The sequence below is a fragment of the Notolepis coatsorum genome, assembly GCF_963971535.1.
Source record: "Notolepis coatsorum genome assembly, chromosome: 10".
In the NCBI taxonomy this organism is placed as follows: Eukaryota; Metazoa; Chordata; class Actinopteri; order Aulopiformes; family Paralepididae; genus Notolepis; species Notolepis coatsorum.
This window is the reverse complement of record NC_140174.1, coordinates 63,272,534-63,288,326: the sequence shown is the minus strand read 5'-3', so window position 1 is coordinate 63,288,326 and position 15,793 is coordinate 63,272,534. Positions and strand designations below refer to the sequence as shown.

Genomic DNA, 15,793 nt, shown 5'->3' with positions numbered 1-15,793 from the left:
GAACCTGATAGCGTTCTATTTAAGAGGCATGACTAACAAGACTAACTCGTCTTGGACAGTTCAGCCCTGAGAGGACTGGTGTCACACCTTATTATTTTACCTAACCTTCAGGATGAGTGCCTGAGAAGTCCTTGTTGTAGTAGTGCATCACCACTGTCGCTGTGTGTGTGTGTGTGTGTCTGTGTCTGTGTCTGTGTCTGTGTGTGTGTGTGTATGTGTGTGTGTGTGTGTGTGTGTGTGTGTGTGTGTGTGTGTGTGTGTGTGTGTGTGTGTGTGTGTGTGTGTGTGTGTGTGTGTGTGTGTGTGTGTGTGTGTGTGTGTGTGTGTGTGTGTGTGTGTGTGTGTGTGTGTGTGTGTGTGTGTGTGTGTGTGTGTGTGTTTATACAAGCCCAGTGCCTCTCCCTGTCTCCTTGTCTTTCACAGAAAAAGCAGTGTTGGAAGTTGGAATGCAGTGAATGATGGGAGAGAGTTCTGTGGCACTACGAGCGACGGGATTGGCCACTTCCCGCAGGGCCTGCCCTATAAGGAAGCAAGTGAGGGAACAAGAGAGGATTGAGAGGAGGGAGAGAGGAGACCCCGGTCCTTGTTTGGGAAGCAGGGAGGGAAGGAGACATGGATGGAGAGAGGAAGGGAGGGAGGGAGGGAGGGGTGCACAGAGGGACAGAGGGGGGGGGGGGGGGGCATGTTTGGGTGAGCAGGAGAGAGGGAGTGAAGGCGAGAGTGAGGGATGTACAGGAGGGAGAGAGGAGGGATAGCGGGGAGCCCTATCCATGTTTGGGTTGGTAGGAGGGAGGGAGGGAGGGAGGGCTGGATGGAGAGGGGGGGCAGGGGTTGATATACTAGCTTGAAGCAGAAGAGGGGGTCACTTCAGTCCCACAGATCACGGCTAAAGTCCCCCCGTCTCCCACAAAGCCAAGCAGTGCCAGGGTAAGTGGTGCACACGCTTCCTCTCCTCTCATCTCCTCTCTTCTCCTCTTCTGTTCTCTTCTATATTTACTCCTCTCTTCCTCTGCCTGGTACCTGTTGATCAGTTTGCTGCTATCATATTCTGTGCTCTTTGATGTAATAGGATAGAAAATTGAAAAAAGATAAAGATCTGTGGTTTTAGTGCTGATTAGCTTGTTGCTAACCTAACAAGTGTTTACTGATGGGATACAAGGCTTTAGTCATGTTTAGTGATGGGACACTAGGTTTTAGGAGTGTTTAGTGATGGGACACTAGGTTTTAGGAGTGTTTAGTGATGGGACACTAGGTTTTAGGAGTGTTTAGTGATGGGATACTAGGCTTTAGGAGTGTTTAGTGATGGGACACTATAGGCTTTAGGAGTGCCAACACCAGGGATTTGTGATTTGAGACAAGAGGCTTTGCTGGGTTGTTTGGTATTTAAATTACAAAGCTATGTGATCAGTGGCCATTAGCTGAATTGGAGTTTTACACATCTTGTTTGTCTGCACAACGTTGAAAACTAAAAGTGTACAATCGTTTTTTATTCATATTACTGATGCATTGTCTGTGAGTGTTCTCTGTGGTTTGCTGGCTCAGTGGTTTGTTATCATTTATTAATAGGTTGGATTGGACACCTTCTCAGGTCAAACTTGTGTGTGTGTGTGTGTGTGTGTGTGTGTGTGTGTGTGTGTGTGTGTGTGTGTGTGTGTGTGTGTGTGTGTGTGTGTGTGTGTGTGCGTGCGTGCGTCCGTGCGTGCGTGCGTGCGTGCGTGCGTGCGTGCGTGCGTGCGTGCGTGCGTGCGTGCGTGCGTGCGTGTGTGTGTGTGTGTGTGTGGGTTGAATTCTATAATTAACTACCTAAAAGCCATCATCATCGTTAGAATGTTCAGCTCTTAATTATAACAACACACGTGTGTAATCGTATCATAAGGGCACCATTGACATTTTACAATATATCAGCAAATGCTCTGGCTTGGTCCCCATGTAACCATGAAGTATTCTCTTCACAGGGACGTTTTCAATTACAGTAAAATAATGCTAATAATAATGATAATAATAGAAAAAGTGAAAGTGGAGGACAAGGCTTGTACAGTACATGGCAATGGCAAGATGGAGCCTGGCTGAGGTTGATGGAACCAAAGCAAGAACGAGAGCTGTAACAATTGTAACCTAGAATGTGGCATTTGGAATCTCATGGTGAGACTGTAGGATATTGTTGGTGACGGATTCATCCTGGCTACAACACAGAGTTAGATGTCAATCTACAACACAGGTGTTGACAGGGTTAGATGTCAATATACAACACAGGGTTAGATGTCAATATACAACACAGGGTTAGATAATAATAATAATAATAATAATGGGCGGCTAGGTGGTGTAGTGGGCAAGGCACTCGCCACCAGTGTGGAGACGCTAGGATTCGCGTGTTCGAATCCAGCTCTCCACATTGTTTTTCAGTTTGGCTGGTCGTCCGCAGTAATACACATTGGCCGTATTACGGGGAGGGAAAACTGAAGGGTGGGGATCGAACGTTGTGAACAAGCGACTCCTACAAGTCGGTTGGTGCGCCTGCGCAGTAGAATCAGGAAGTGTCGGGGGCAGCGTGAGCCTCCCACGCGTTACTCCTCGACACTGAGAGATCGAGCTGCACAGGTGAAAAGATGCGACTGCTGTTACCTCAAGTACCGGAGGGGACTTGTGCTATGTATGACTTAGTCCACATTGCAGCCGGCTTGTGGGAGGCAAGAAACAGCGTTCGTGACAGGGGAGGGTTGAATTGGATGATACGAAATTGGGATGGGAGAAAATATGGAAAAAATGGGAGAAAAAGTGGATCAAAAAAAAAAAAATAATAATAATAATAATAATAATAATAATAATAATAATAATAATAATAATAATAATAATAATAATAATAATAATAATAATAATAATAATAATAATAATAATAATAATAATAATAATAATAATAATAATAATAATAATAATAATAATAATAATAATAATAATAATAATAATAATAATAATAATAATAATAATAATAATAATAATAATAATAATAATAATAATAATAATAATAATAATAATAATAATAATTAATAATAATAATAATAATAATAATAATAATAATAATAATAACTTTATTTGTATAGCACTTTTCATACAGAAATTGCAGTTCAAAGTGCTTCACAACAGTAGAAAATACAGGCATAAGCGAGCATACATTTTTATAATTTTTTTAAGATAGAGAGGTAGCAAGGTAAGGTAAATCACAGTTTTTCAGTAATACAAATAATTAAATAGAATAGATTAGATAGAGTAAAAAAGTGCGGTTTGATTCAGTTAAAAAATAGGAATTTTTTTTTAAATAGAACGGACAGTAAAAAGTGTGATAAAATTGTTCAATAAAAAAAATATAACAACAGAGCAGTGCATCGCTTAATACTTTGAGTTTCTTTACAAAGTTCTAATATACAACAGAGCAGTGCATCGCTTAATACTTTGAGTTTCTTTACAAAGTTCTAACATACAACAGAGCAGTGCATCGCTACTTTGAGTTTCTTTACAAAGTACAGTTCTAAATGACCTTATAGAACAACAGAGCAGTGCGTCGCTCACAACTTACCAACAGAGCAGTGCATCGCTCTTAACTTTGAGTTTCTTTACAAAGTTCAGTTTTGAATTACAACAGAGCAGTGCTCTTAAAATTACAGTGCATAGGAGATATAGTGAGATAAAATGTGCATAGAACCGACACATGGATTTGATAGGAAGTGTATAAAAGTAGGTAGGGTAAGAATAGTGCAGGTAAAGTACAATTTGTGTCAGGATATCCCTGATGTTTCATTTAAATGCCTGAGCATTTAACCCTATACAACACAGGGTTAGATATCAATATACAAAACAGGGTTAGATCTCAATCTACAACACAGGTTGCAAACTTTTCAGGTCGGTTAGGTATCACCCTGGGCCCGAGGATAAAACATACTAGTACTCTTGGCATGGTGTGACCCAAAGGAAACACACCTGCAACCCAATAAGGGTTCCAGACTCTTGTTAAACAAACACTGACCCTGCGGTAACAATGTCTTAGGAGGAAGTTGTGTTGTCAACTGAACATTTTCTCAGTAAGAATAAATCAGCATGTATTTAAGTGTATAAATAGGGATAAAATATATTGTTGTTCAATCAAGTTCACACACACACACACACACACACACACACACACACACACACACACACACACACACACACACACACACACACACACACACACACACACACACACACACACACACACACACACACACACACACACACACACACACACACACACACACACACACAGGCAGAGCAAAGTCAGAAGGAGAGCCTCTGCTGGCAGAAATCAGCCAAACCTTTTATTCCCACAGTTTATGACTAAATATGGTCCTCCTGGATACAGCTGCCCCCTCTCTCCCCTCTTCTCCTCCTCTCTTCTCTTCCTCTTCTCCCCTCCTTCACTCCGCTCACCCCCCCCCCCTTTTCTCTCTCTTCTTTCTAAATGTTTGTAGACAGGGTAGGGCTGCAGAAAGATTTAGAGAGAGGGTGACAGGCAGAGAGCAAGAACTAGAGAGGGGCGATAGATAGATAGATAGATAGATAGATAGATAGATAGATAGATAGATAGAGATAGATAGATAGATAGATAGATAGATAGATAGATAGATAGATAGATAGATAGATAGATAGAAGATAGATAGATAGATAGATAGATAGATAGATAGATAGATAGATAGATAGATAGATAGATAGATATAGATAGATAGATAGATAGATAGATAGATAGATAGATAGATAGATAGATAGATAGATAGATAGATATAGATAGATAGATAGATAGATAGATAGATAGATAGATAGATAGATAGATAGATAGATAGATAGATGATAGATAGATAGATAGATAGATAGATAGATAGTAGATAGATAGATAGATAGATAGATAGATAGATAGATAGATAGATAGATAGATAGATAGATAGATAGATAGATAGATAGATAGATAGATAGATAGATAGATAGATAGATAGATTAGATAGATAGATAGATAGATAGATAGATAGATAGATAGATAGATAGATAGATAGATAGATAGATAGATAGATAGATAGATAGATAGATAGATAGATAGATAGATAGATAGATAGATAGATAGATGATGATAGATGGATAGATGATGGATAAGTAGGTAGAGAAAAGAAGAGATGTCGTGTTAGAAGAGAGAAGGAGTGTTAAAGGGAGAGTGAAAGAGAGAGAGGGAGAGAGACCATACCAGACAAAGAGAGGAGAGGGAGAGAGACCATACCAGACCAAAGAGAGGAGATGGAGAGAGACCATACCAGACCAAAGAGAGGCATGACTCTGTACCATGCCCTAATTAGGAAGTTTTCCCAGAAGTCATTGCTCATTCATTAAGGGCAGTAGTACAAACTTTTTAGAGAGTAGGAGTGGGAGTGTATGTAAGCCGGGGAAACTATTCTGTTGCCAACATACCTGTGTGATAACCTCTTAACTCTACTTCCAACATACCACTGTGTGTGTTACGTATAACCTCTTAATGTTTTCTGTGATTGTAGTGCTTTCAGTGTTGAGTATGTTTCAGGGCTGTACCACTATGAAACCCAATAAATGTGTCATTTCTGAAGTCTTCGATCATCAAACAGGAGTTAAAGCTGTTTCTCTTAGTTTTGGAGGAGTCGGTTTTGGTTCGGATTCATCTCGGCACGGCTGCTGACTTTTATATTTGGACATTGGCAACACGTTTTTTGGCATATTTTATGTTTTGTGTTGCACAGATTTCTTTGTCAGATTACAGGATTAACCTCAGTTCAGCTCTGCAAACAACCATTATCCCCCTCAATGGAGGAATCCATCTTTTGCAGTATTATGTTCATTCATATTAATCAATGAGTACTAAGCAGCCCGATCCATCTCGTATTCTATACATTTCTACGACCTGTATTTCATTTTGACGAGAGACGGCTCAACCTAGCTGTGTTACATGTACATGGTACATGGAGCGCCCGGACAGGGACAGGGTTTGTCCTTGTTACTATATGGCATATTTTTGACCTACATGGGTGTGGTCGTCATGAGGACAGGGAAGGAGGTAGCCCTACACACACACATACACACACCTACATATACCAGAGACCACACCCTCATTGGAACCATATCTTACCTTATTTGACTTAGCTCACGGCCCATTTTGCCGCTAATGGTATGTTCTTGATATTCACACCCTTTAATAGGTCTTACAAAGCATGCCGATTGTGACAGTTGAGAACGTTCATATTGTCAGGGGAAAATGTAATTCGATGACAGGTGGAACATCAACCGATGACACACACTGGCCTGTGTTCCTCCAAAGCTTCAGAGATGAATTTAAAGGCCCAAATTAGTGATTCAAATGCAAACAAATGGCTAGCCCAACCACCAAACACAATAAATAAGAATGAGGACATGTTTTTCGTAATAGCTGATCGATCAACGCTCTTGGTGCAAGGACTAACACTGACTGGACGATGTGTAAATATATGTTTTCAATAGTATTTGCTGTATTTTGTGGAAGTAAAAGGTGGTGTATTTATTTTCATTAGGTTAAGAAAGTTCCAAATAGGGCGGCTAGGTAGCGCAGCGGACTAAGCACTCGCCTACCACCGCAGAGACTCTGGGATCGAATCCAGCTGTCAGCGGTACCTCCGCTTGGTCAGTCGTCCCTTAGCGGGTGGGAAGCCGGTGGGGTATGTATCCTGGTCGTTGTAAACAGCGACTCCTACTGGTCGGTCGGGGCGCCTACAGCAGGAAGGGATCTGGGGGAGATAGTGTGATCCTCCCACGCATTACACTACCCCAGTAAGGTGAAAAGAAGCGGCTGGCTGACTCCACATTATCGGAGGAAGACATGTGGTAGTCTTCTCCCTCCCCAGGCCCGACAGTAGGGGCAAAAGCGTGCAACGACCAGGAAGGGAATTGGCATAACGACTAAATTGGGATGGGAGAAAAGATACAGAAAAAAGGGGGAGAAAAAGTAGATTAAAATATTATAAAAAGTTCCAAATAGCTTATTTTCCATCTATAACAATCACACTCTAAATGTACACAAATGGGTAGCCCCACTATCAAAACATAAAACAAGAACGTTTGGGTCTTGGTTACGGTCTGGATACAAGACTAACCCTACGAAACAGATAAATATGAGTTAAATGAGATGAACCAGGGTCTCCCTCATAGTGAATTACCAGTCAGCCAAAGGGGAATCCCCCTGACCATGGGAAATATTAGGCCTACTAGGTTTCAGGCCAGACTACTCTGCTACACAACATTAACTTGATCCTATTTGCAAATAGACATCCTGGGTTGTTGCCACTATGGGACTAAAAAGACTATAGCCTAAATGTACTCATTAACCTAGTGTCCATCACAGGGTCAAATTGTTCTAGCCAACAATATTTACGACTTATGTTACTCAGTTCCCTCTGAAACAAATTCAATGTCATGTGTTTTTTTGTACCATCTTGCAACCAGAAATTATTTTTGAGATAGATTGTTTGATCTTGTGTTATACACATTTAGACCTCTGTGGCCCTTCTCATCTCTTCTCTTTCTCTTCTCTTCTCTTCTCTTCTCTCCTTTCTCTTCTTCTCTTCTCTTCTCTCTTCTCTTCTCTTCTCTTCTCTTCTCTTCTCTTCTCTTTCTCTTCTTCTCTTCTGTGTGCACACCTGAAGAGTTCATGTGCAAAGACAGTTGTCTGTTTATTTATTATATTTGTATTATCTCCAGGGAGTATCAATCAAACAGATGTGTGTGTTTATTCATGGTTGTATCTGTTTTTGCAAATTAACTCTAGATATTATGTAAGATATACACTTGTTGTAGCTGCCATGTAACTCACCCTCTCAGTGAGTGAGTGAGTGAGTGATGAGTGAGTGAGTGAGTGAGTGAGTGAGTGAGTGAGTGAGTGAGTGAGTGAGTGAGTGAGTGAGTGAGTGAGTGAGTGAGTGAGTGAGTGAGTGAGTGAGTGAGTGAGTGAGTGAGTGAGTGAGTGAGTGAATGAGTGTATATTATGTGAAAGACTCCACATAATCTAACCCCCCCCCCCCCCCCCTCTCTCTCTCTCTGCAGTAACAGCTCTCCAGTTTTGAGAGAAGCCCCCTAACTTAAACTCAGCAACCATGTGTGATGACGAAGAGAGCACTGCTTTGGTGTGTGACAACGGCTCTGGCCTGTGTAAGGCAGGCTTTGCCGGGGATGACGCCCCCAGAGCTGTATTTCCTTCCATCGTTGGCCGGCCCAGGCATCAGGTAAAAGCCCATTGGATGATCAACTAGGAACAGGAAGGAGAGCAGTGTATTCTGTTTGGATGATCCAGTACCATTCACAACAAATTAATCCATCTTCCATCTTGAAAATGCATGCTAATTACCAAGTTAGTCTCCAAACAAACCGCAGTTGCTACTGGTGACATAAAATACATAACTTCCTGTGCACCAGATCATTTTCCCAGGACTGTCCGTCCAGACACCAGATATTTACACAAATGAACAAACTGGGTATAGGTAGAATCACTATTGTGCTATTTATTTATTTATGTGTGTCGACTTGTAACAGATTTGTATTGCTTATTCTTATTTGTTGTGCATATATGTATGAATTTGCTTATACACTTTGTGTCTTTGTTTTGTAAGCTTGTCAAGCTTGCTGTAAATTAGGCTAACTTCAGTGTCTTACGAGTTGAAATAAAGGTTTGAAATGAAATTGAATATGAAAATATATTTTGTGATTATTCTGACTGTGTGTGTGTGTGTGTGTTGTGTGTGTGTGTGTGTGTGTGTGTGTGTGTGCTATGCGTGCGTGCGTGCGTGCGTGCGTGCGTGCGTGCGTGCGTGTGTATGTGTGTGTGTGTCCTAGGGAGTGATGGTGGGTATGGGCCAGAAGGACAGCTACGTGGGAGACGAGGCCCAGAGCAAGAGAGGTATCCTGACCCTCAAATACCCCATTGAACATGGCATCATCACCAACTGGGACGACATGGAGAAGGTACACACACACACACACACACACACACACACACACACACACACACACACACACACACACACACACACACACACACACACACACACACACACACACACACACACACACACACACACACACACACACACACACACACACACACACACACACACACACACACACACACACACACACACACACACACTGAGATGACATGGAGAAGGTATACACACACACACACACATACATGTACACTCATAAACACTGAGATGACATGGAGAAGGTATACACACACACATACATGTACACACATAAACACATGCCATGGAGAAGGTATACACGTTCAGGTAATCCATTTCCATTGAGAGCATTGTTAAAAACTAAAATAACTTCAAAATGTAGTCAAAGGAACTATCTTTCATCCTATCTCATGCATGCCTCTTCATCTCACTTCTTTTCTTCTTCCTCCTTCTCTCCTCCTCCTTCTCCTCCTCCTCTCCTCTCCTCCTCCTCTCCTCCTCCTTCTCCTCTCCTATCCTTCTCCTCTCCTCCTCCTACTCACCATCCCTAGAATTTGTTATTCAGTGTTGCTGACTCACAGTAGCATGCTGACTAATCAGGACGCATGCACACACACAGAAATACTAAAACATTCACATACTGTACATAAAATATGTAGACACACAGACACACATGGATAAAAAGTACACATTCACATACATTCAGTGTCCAAAACTCCATGTTAAGTGGACAAGTCAAGTACAAGTTCTATCCATGTCTGGCATTGCCTATGTCAAATACGAGCAGCTGCCATGATGTTACTGTAAAGAAAAAACATGCACACACACACGTGCCTACAATTACGAGACTATGCAGAGCAAATCAGTCCAGAGAAAAGTCTGCCCACTGGATTACTGTAAGTACATCCACAAATCTTAAACATTAATGTCATCTATTATCTGAAGGGTTGTTGATACAAACAGCGTGCAGGCTCTTCTCTTCTTTTCATATCAGTTTGACAGCTTGAGAATGCCAATGGGAATGTAGCCGTGAGTGTACGGGCCAAGAACAGTCATTCAATTCCGTGCCTAAGTCACTCCTACAGTATATAATATAATCCTATATAATAATACCTCTTGGTAGGACCAACTGTTGTATAGACCTTCAACAACTTGAGAACATTAACATTCTAAATGGGCCTTATTTCCTGTTGCAGTGTTTGTTAATGAATGAATGAATGAATGAATGAATGAATGAATGAATGAATGAATGAATGAATGAATGAATGAATGAATGAATGAATGAATGACTGAATGAATGAATTACTTTATTTGACAATATAAAAAATAAACATGTGACAGAAGAGCACAGTCAGGATATACTGCCAAGGATAAAACACAAAAAAGCTCAGAGCTTATTTCCATTGTGGTCCTTGTAGGGGTGTGGGGGAGTGTGATGCTTAATACATGCATCATACAAAACGTGACATCACAACACATCACATAAACCATTTAACATTTATATACATACAGACTCAATACAACATGCAAGGGTGCCTTAAACGAAGTGTCTAGGTCAAGTATAGTCCCTTTTGAGCCATGTCTTCAGGCTGGACTTGAATCTAGCGGCATTATCTATGATTTTCAGTTCGCTGGGCAGACTATTCCAATAGATAGCTGCTGAATACAGAAAAGACTCCTTCCCCATACAGCTCCTGAATCTGACTGGCACAAAGTCAGTTGAGCTGCGCCTAGTTTGGTATGCATGGGTGTCTCTGATTCGGTTGAAGTAGTTGTTAAAGTACACTGGCACTACCCCGTGCACTATTCTGTGAACTATCAACAGCTGGCAGGAAATACACTTGGGTCGAAGCTGTTCCCCTTTAGCAATGGCATTCCACTGAAAAGGTCGATAACACTGTGATTATGTTCCTGTTCTCATCAGATCTGGCATCATTCATTCTACAACGAGCTGCGTGTGGCCCCTGAGGAACACCCCACCCTGCTGACAGAGGCCCCCCTCAACCCCAAGGCCAACAGAGAGAAGATGACACAGGTATGGGCAACAACAGATATCTTGTACTCTGACTGGCACCTTGTTAGCGGGAACCTCCACTGGAATGTCATATACATGTACGCCTCTCTTGCCCCTGGGTCACCCTTAACCTCTTAAGCAATATTTTCTGAAAATCCGCCTAAAAATACATACCTAAGTAAATGGAAGATCGCTCCACTTCTACAAGGGCCATTTGCATGTTCTTGGTATCTAGGGACATCTATGGATCATGGATATTCACAACAGAAATATTGTGTCTGTTACTAGGCTTGAGTAAATGAACCAAAGATATCAATTCCATTTTATTTTAATTTTTTTTTGACAGTGAATAACACCATCCTAAAAATGACCAGACATGGAAAAACTGCCACTGAGCTCATTCAGCACCTTATTGAGATCACGTGTACAAAAAATCTAAGCAAATGAATAAAGGGAAGATGATTAAAGACTCTCCATTCCGTTACAGATCATGTTTGAGACCTTCAACGTTCCAGCCATGTATGTAGCCATCCAGGCCGTCCTGTCCCTCTATGCCTCTGGACGTACCACAGGTCAGCAGCACCAATCTGTTCATTATACCCGTATTCAGTGCGTGTTTAGGCTGAACCTCGTCCGTCACCTAGTTCTACCAGGTCTTGTTCTGGTCTATCAGATTAACACCCAGTCACCAGCAGTGAAATGCTGGTACAGTTTGGCTATAGTATGTACATCTATCAGTTCTGCTTACCACTGTGGTTAGTATAGCCACCAGTGTTCAAAAAGTATTTTTTTTATTCTAGACCTCATTGCTGTGGAATCTAATTGACCGATCTCAAACCCCCCACCTTCTTTTCTGGATCCTCCAATCACAACAGCTGCTTTCCTCGGACAACAAAGGAGAGCAGAGTCTGAAGAATGCAACGGCTGTGATTGAAGGATCAAGGAAAGAGGGCGGGGCTTGAGATAGGTCAATTAGCTGACTGGAAAAAAAGTCTGTAGCACTCAAGTTTGACACTGTTTGACAAACAATCTTACTTACCCTTAGCTGCCAGAGTTGTATCCTTCCTGCTGACTTGTTGTACAGAACTTGTAAGTCGCTTTGGATAAAAGCGTCAGCTAAACGACTGAATGTAAATGTAAATGTAAATTAAATTCTAAATTCACTAAGAATGACAATAACCCGGTGGCACGTCTCTCTCTCACCTCCACCAGGTATCGTCTTGGACTCTGGTGATGGCGTGACCCACAACGTGCCCATCTACGAGGGCTATGCTCTGCCTCACGCCATCATGAGGTTGGACCTGGCAGGCAGAGACCTCACTGACTACCTCATGAAGATCCTCACAGAGAGAGGCTACAGCTTCGTCACCACTGGTATGTTATTATACTTTATTATATTATTTCTAGCACCATAAAATCCATACATTCAAATGTTATCCGAGCACGTTACTATAGTGAGGTTTAGCCGCCAATCGTCAGGTTTTTCCAAGAAGGAGATTGTATATGATGTCAAGCGCAAGCTGTGTTTAATTGTTTTAAAGGGGAACCTCTAAATATGAGAGTGAATATGAGAGTTACTCCTATGGTATGATCTAGAGTTCAATCACTATTTGTGAATGTGAACAACTCTCTCTCTCTCAAATCCAGAAACCACATAAGTGTAATGCCAACATTATTTTTCTGAACTCCCTTCCAGAGCCAAAACCACCTGAATAAAGTTCCTAACCCCATCTCTCTGTCTCCTCCTGTGTGTAGCGGAGAGAGAAATTGTGCGTGACATCAAGGAGAAGCTGTGCTACGTGGCTCTGGACTTTGAGAACGAGATGGCCACGGCGGCCACCTCCTCCACCCTGGAGAAGAGCTACGAGCTGCCTGACGGTCAGGTCATCACCATCGGCAACGAGAGGTTCCGCTGCCCAGAGACCCTCTTCCAGCCCTCCTTCATTGGTCAGTACACCATCATCATCATCATCATCATCATCATCATCATTTGTATTACTATCATTAGACCCTCATCCCTCCTCTTCATTGGTCAGATATCTATCTCTATCTATCCATCTACTCTTCCCTAATTATCTCTCTCCTTACAGTATATCTCCATCATCACTCATGATGATATATGTGAAATAAATAACTTGCTTTCACATCCACTATTTTGCATCCCTGCATTAATTAAAGTAGTTAACTCAATTAAGCCTCAACCAAGAGGGAGACAAAGTGGCTGCTATGACAAAGAAACAAAACAAAGGACATCTTCATTTGACTCCCGTTGCCTCCTGTTTGTGCTCAGGCATGGAGTCCGCTGGTATCCACGAGACCACCTACAACAGCATCATGAAGTGCGACATCGACATCCGTAAAGACCTGTACGCCAACAATGTCCTGTCGGGCGGCACCACCATGTACCCCGGTATCGCTGACCGTATGCAGAAGGAGATCACCGCCCTGGCGCCCAGCACCATGAAGATCAAGGTAGGATGAGACTCACACAGACACATATACACAAGATACAGACATGTTCATATAGGCCTACTCATGCAAACGCATGCAATACACTTGTTGTATGCGTGTTTAAGTAGTGCCCTGCAAGTAAAGACAGAACTGGGTGAATCCATATAGTAGTAAATGGACTGCATTTATAGTGCTTTTATCCAAAGCGCTTTACACTTATGCAAACAAACATTTTCTTCTAGGCCATGGGATCTAGCATTTACCCATCAAAAAGCTCCCTATAGTACCCACTGCATACATGTTACCCTAACTAACCACCTCCTCCTCTCCTCATCTCCAGATCATCGCTCCCCCAGAGAGGAAGTACTCTGTATGGATCGGAGGCTCCATCCTGGCCTCCCTCTCCACCTTCCAGCAGATGTGGATCAGCAAACAGGAGTACGACGAGGCGGGACCCAGCATTGTCCATCGCAAATGCTTCTAAAAACACACGCCCCCGTCCCAGAATCCCTTTAGCCCTGATTCTAACCACCGTTAGTCCTACAGTCCTGGTTCTGACCCCGTTTTTAGACTAGTAAGCTCCTATAGCCCAGCCTAGTTTAGCATCCCGGTCCATGAGCCCAGTTTGTTTCCCAATAGCATTTTAGCGTTAGTATAGATTTATCTGAGTCCGTTTGGCTTAGGAAGAAAGTGCGGTTATCTTAATGTTCCACGTGTCACTCATGCTAGCAAGGACTAAACCTTCTTCTCAGTGTCTCAAACCCACGAGTCCTGTGTCTGTCTGCATGACAATGTCACCACGCTTCAGATTGAGCCAAAACAATTCTGCTGTAAGGGTGGTATTTAAATCGGAAGAGTGAGGTCTTCTTAAACTGAGGACTTCCTATGTGGTACACTATACAGTACATTAGCACTAAGATGTTGTTGGTAAATCCAGGCAGGGCTTCGATATCCAGACCGGGGATTCAGAATCAAGCCCAACCCATAGCTTCAGTCCCCAGCAGCTGCAGTCTTTTCTTCCTACCCCACCTGTAGCTCCTCTAGACTCACCACCACCACCACCACCACAAGAGCCATTCCCCTAGTTTCCCATGTAATTTCCCAGTCCGTTTCAATGTCCACTTAAAGTGGCTCTAAACTTCACCCTTGCTCACCCTCCAAAAAGCCCTGCTGTCTCTCTCTCTCTCTCTCGCACTCTGCTGCCTGTAAAATGTGAATGTGGTGCTTTCCTCTATGTTACACCCCCTAAACCCCCCCCCCCCCCTCCGGCCGCTGCCGTTCCATCTTTGTACTGCCCGCCTTCTCCACTCGAGCGAATGATCGTTCTGTTATTGTTTATTGTCAAATGTTATGTTTTTATTTTTTTGAATGAATAAAAAAAAAAGCTTGAATGTTGCCATAGCTGGTGTTCTATTCCATTGTGGGGGACATTCCTGTGTTAAAAAAAAATAAAAACCTGAGACATACATTGTCACGCCATTGTCAGAACTATATGACTCTGGGGTTAGATACAGTAGTAGATGTTGAACAGTGGTGGAAAGGAGAAGAGCGCACCCACTCCCTCTGGTGGTGACTTGGTGATGTACAGTCCTAGTTGTTCAAGGTGCAATAAGGTCTGCATTGTGGTAGTTTATTACTGAAAGTTGGTTGTTTATGTGAATTGATGATATGAAAGAGATCTGAAAGTAGGGATACTCGATATTGGCTTTTTTACGGATACCGATATTCCGATATTGTCCAACTCTTAATTTCCGATACCGATATCAACCGATACCGATATATGCAGGGTTTCCCACCCCAAAAAACGGAATAATTTCAGGTAACTAATAATTTCACTGGATATATATATAACAAATATTGTTATTGTTTTTTTCTTTTTTTAAACCGATATTTTCCGATATCACATTTTACTACCGATATCGGCCGATTATATCGGTCGGCCGATAATATCGGACATCCCTATCTGAAAGCAATAAGCATTGATATGGATATGTTTGCCCCAGACAATAAAAGCTCTCAAACAAGTAAAATACTGTGTGTGGTGCTCACATTATTAATAATGATAGAAACATTTGACTCTAAGCAATATTTCAAGTTTTAAAGTGTGAACTCTTCAGTCAAGCTCCAACAGGTGCTGTCCTGACTGTTACCTCCAGCATTCAGCCCTGTGCCCTCCGAAAGTCTGTATCCACAACTCGTGGATTGGGATTCAGCCATTGACCTCTCAAAACAAGAATTGCAGTGCAATAGAAAGGAACTCACCTGGGATAGAGCTTGGAGAGGGTCTTGAGTCAGCAAATCC

The 15,793-nt window shown here is 42.2% G+C and overlaps 1 protein-coding gene across 1 annotated transcript; it reads left to right on the top strand.

Annotated features, from left to right (window-relative positions):
• The first annotated feature begins 812 nt into the window (after positions 1-812).
• Positions 813-14,965, top strand: acta2 (actin alpha 2, smooth muscle). The gene is made up of 9 exons (XM_084323520.1): positions 813-927; positions 8,113-8,291; positions 8,899-9,027; positions 10,951-11,061; positions 11,528-11,612; positions 12,253-12,414; positions 12,796-12,987; positions 13,331-13,512; positions 13,832-14,965. The coding sequence occupies exons 2-9, from the start codon at positions 8,163-8,165 to the stop codon at positions 13,973-13,975; spliced, it is 1,134 nt and encodes a 377-aa protein (XP_084179646.1). The 5' UTR covers positions 813-927; positions 8,113-8,162; the 3' UTR covers positions 13,976-14,965.
• Positions 14,966-15,793: the final 828 nt, after the last annotated feature.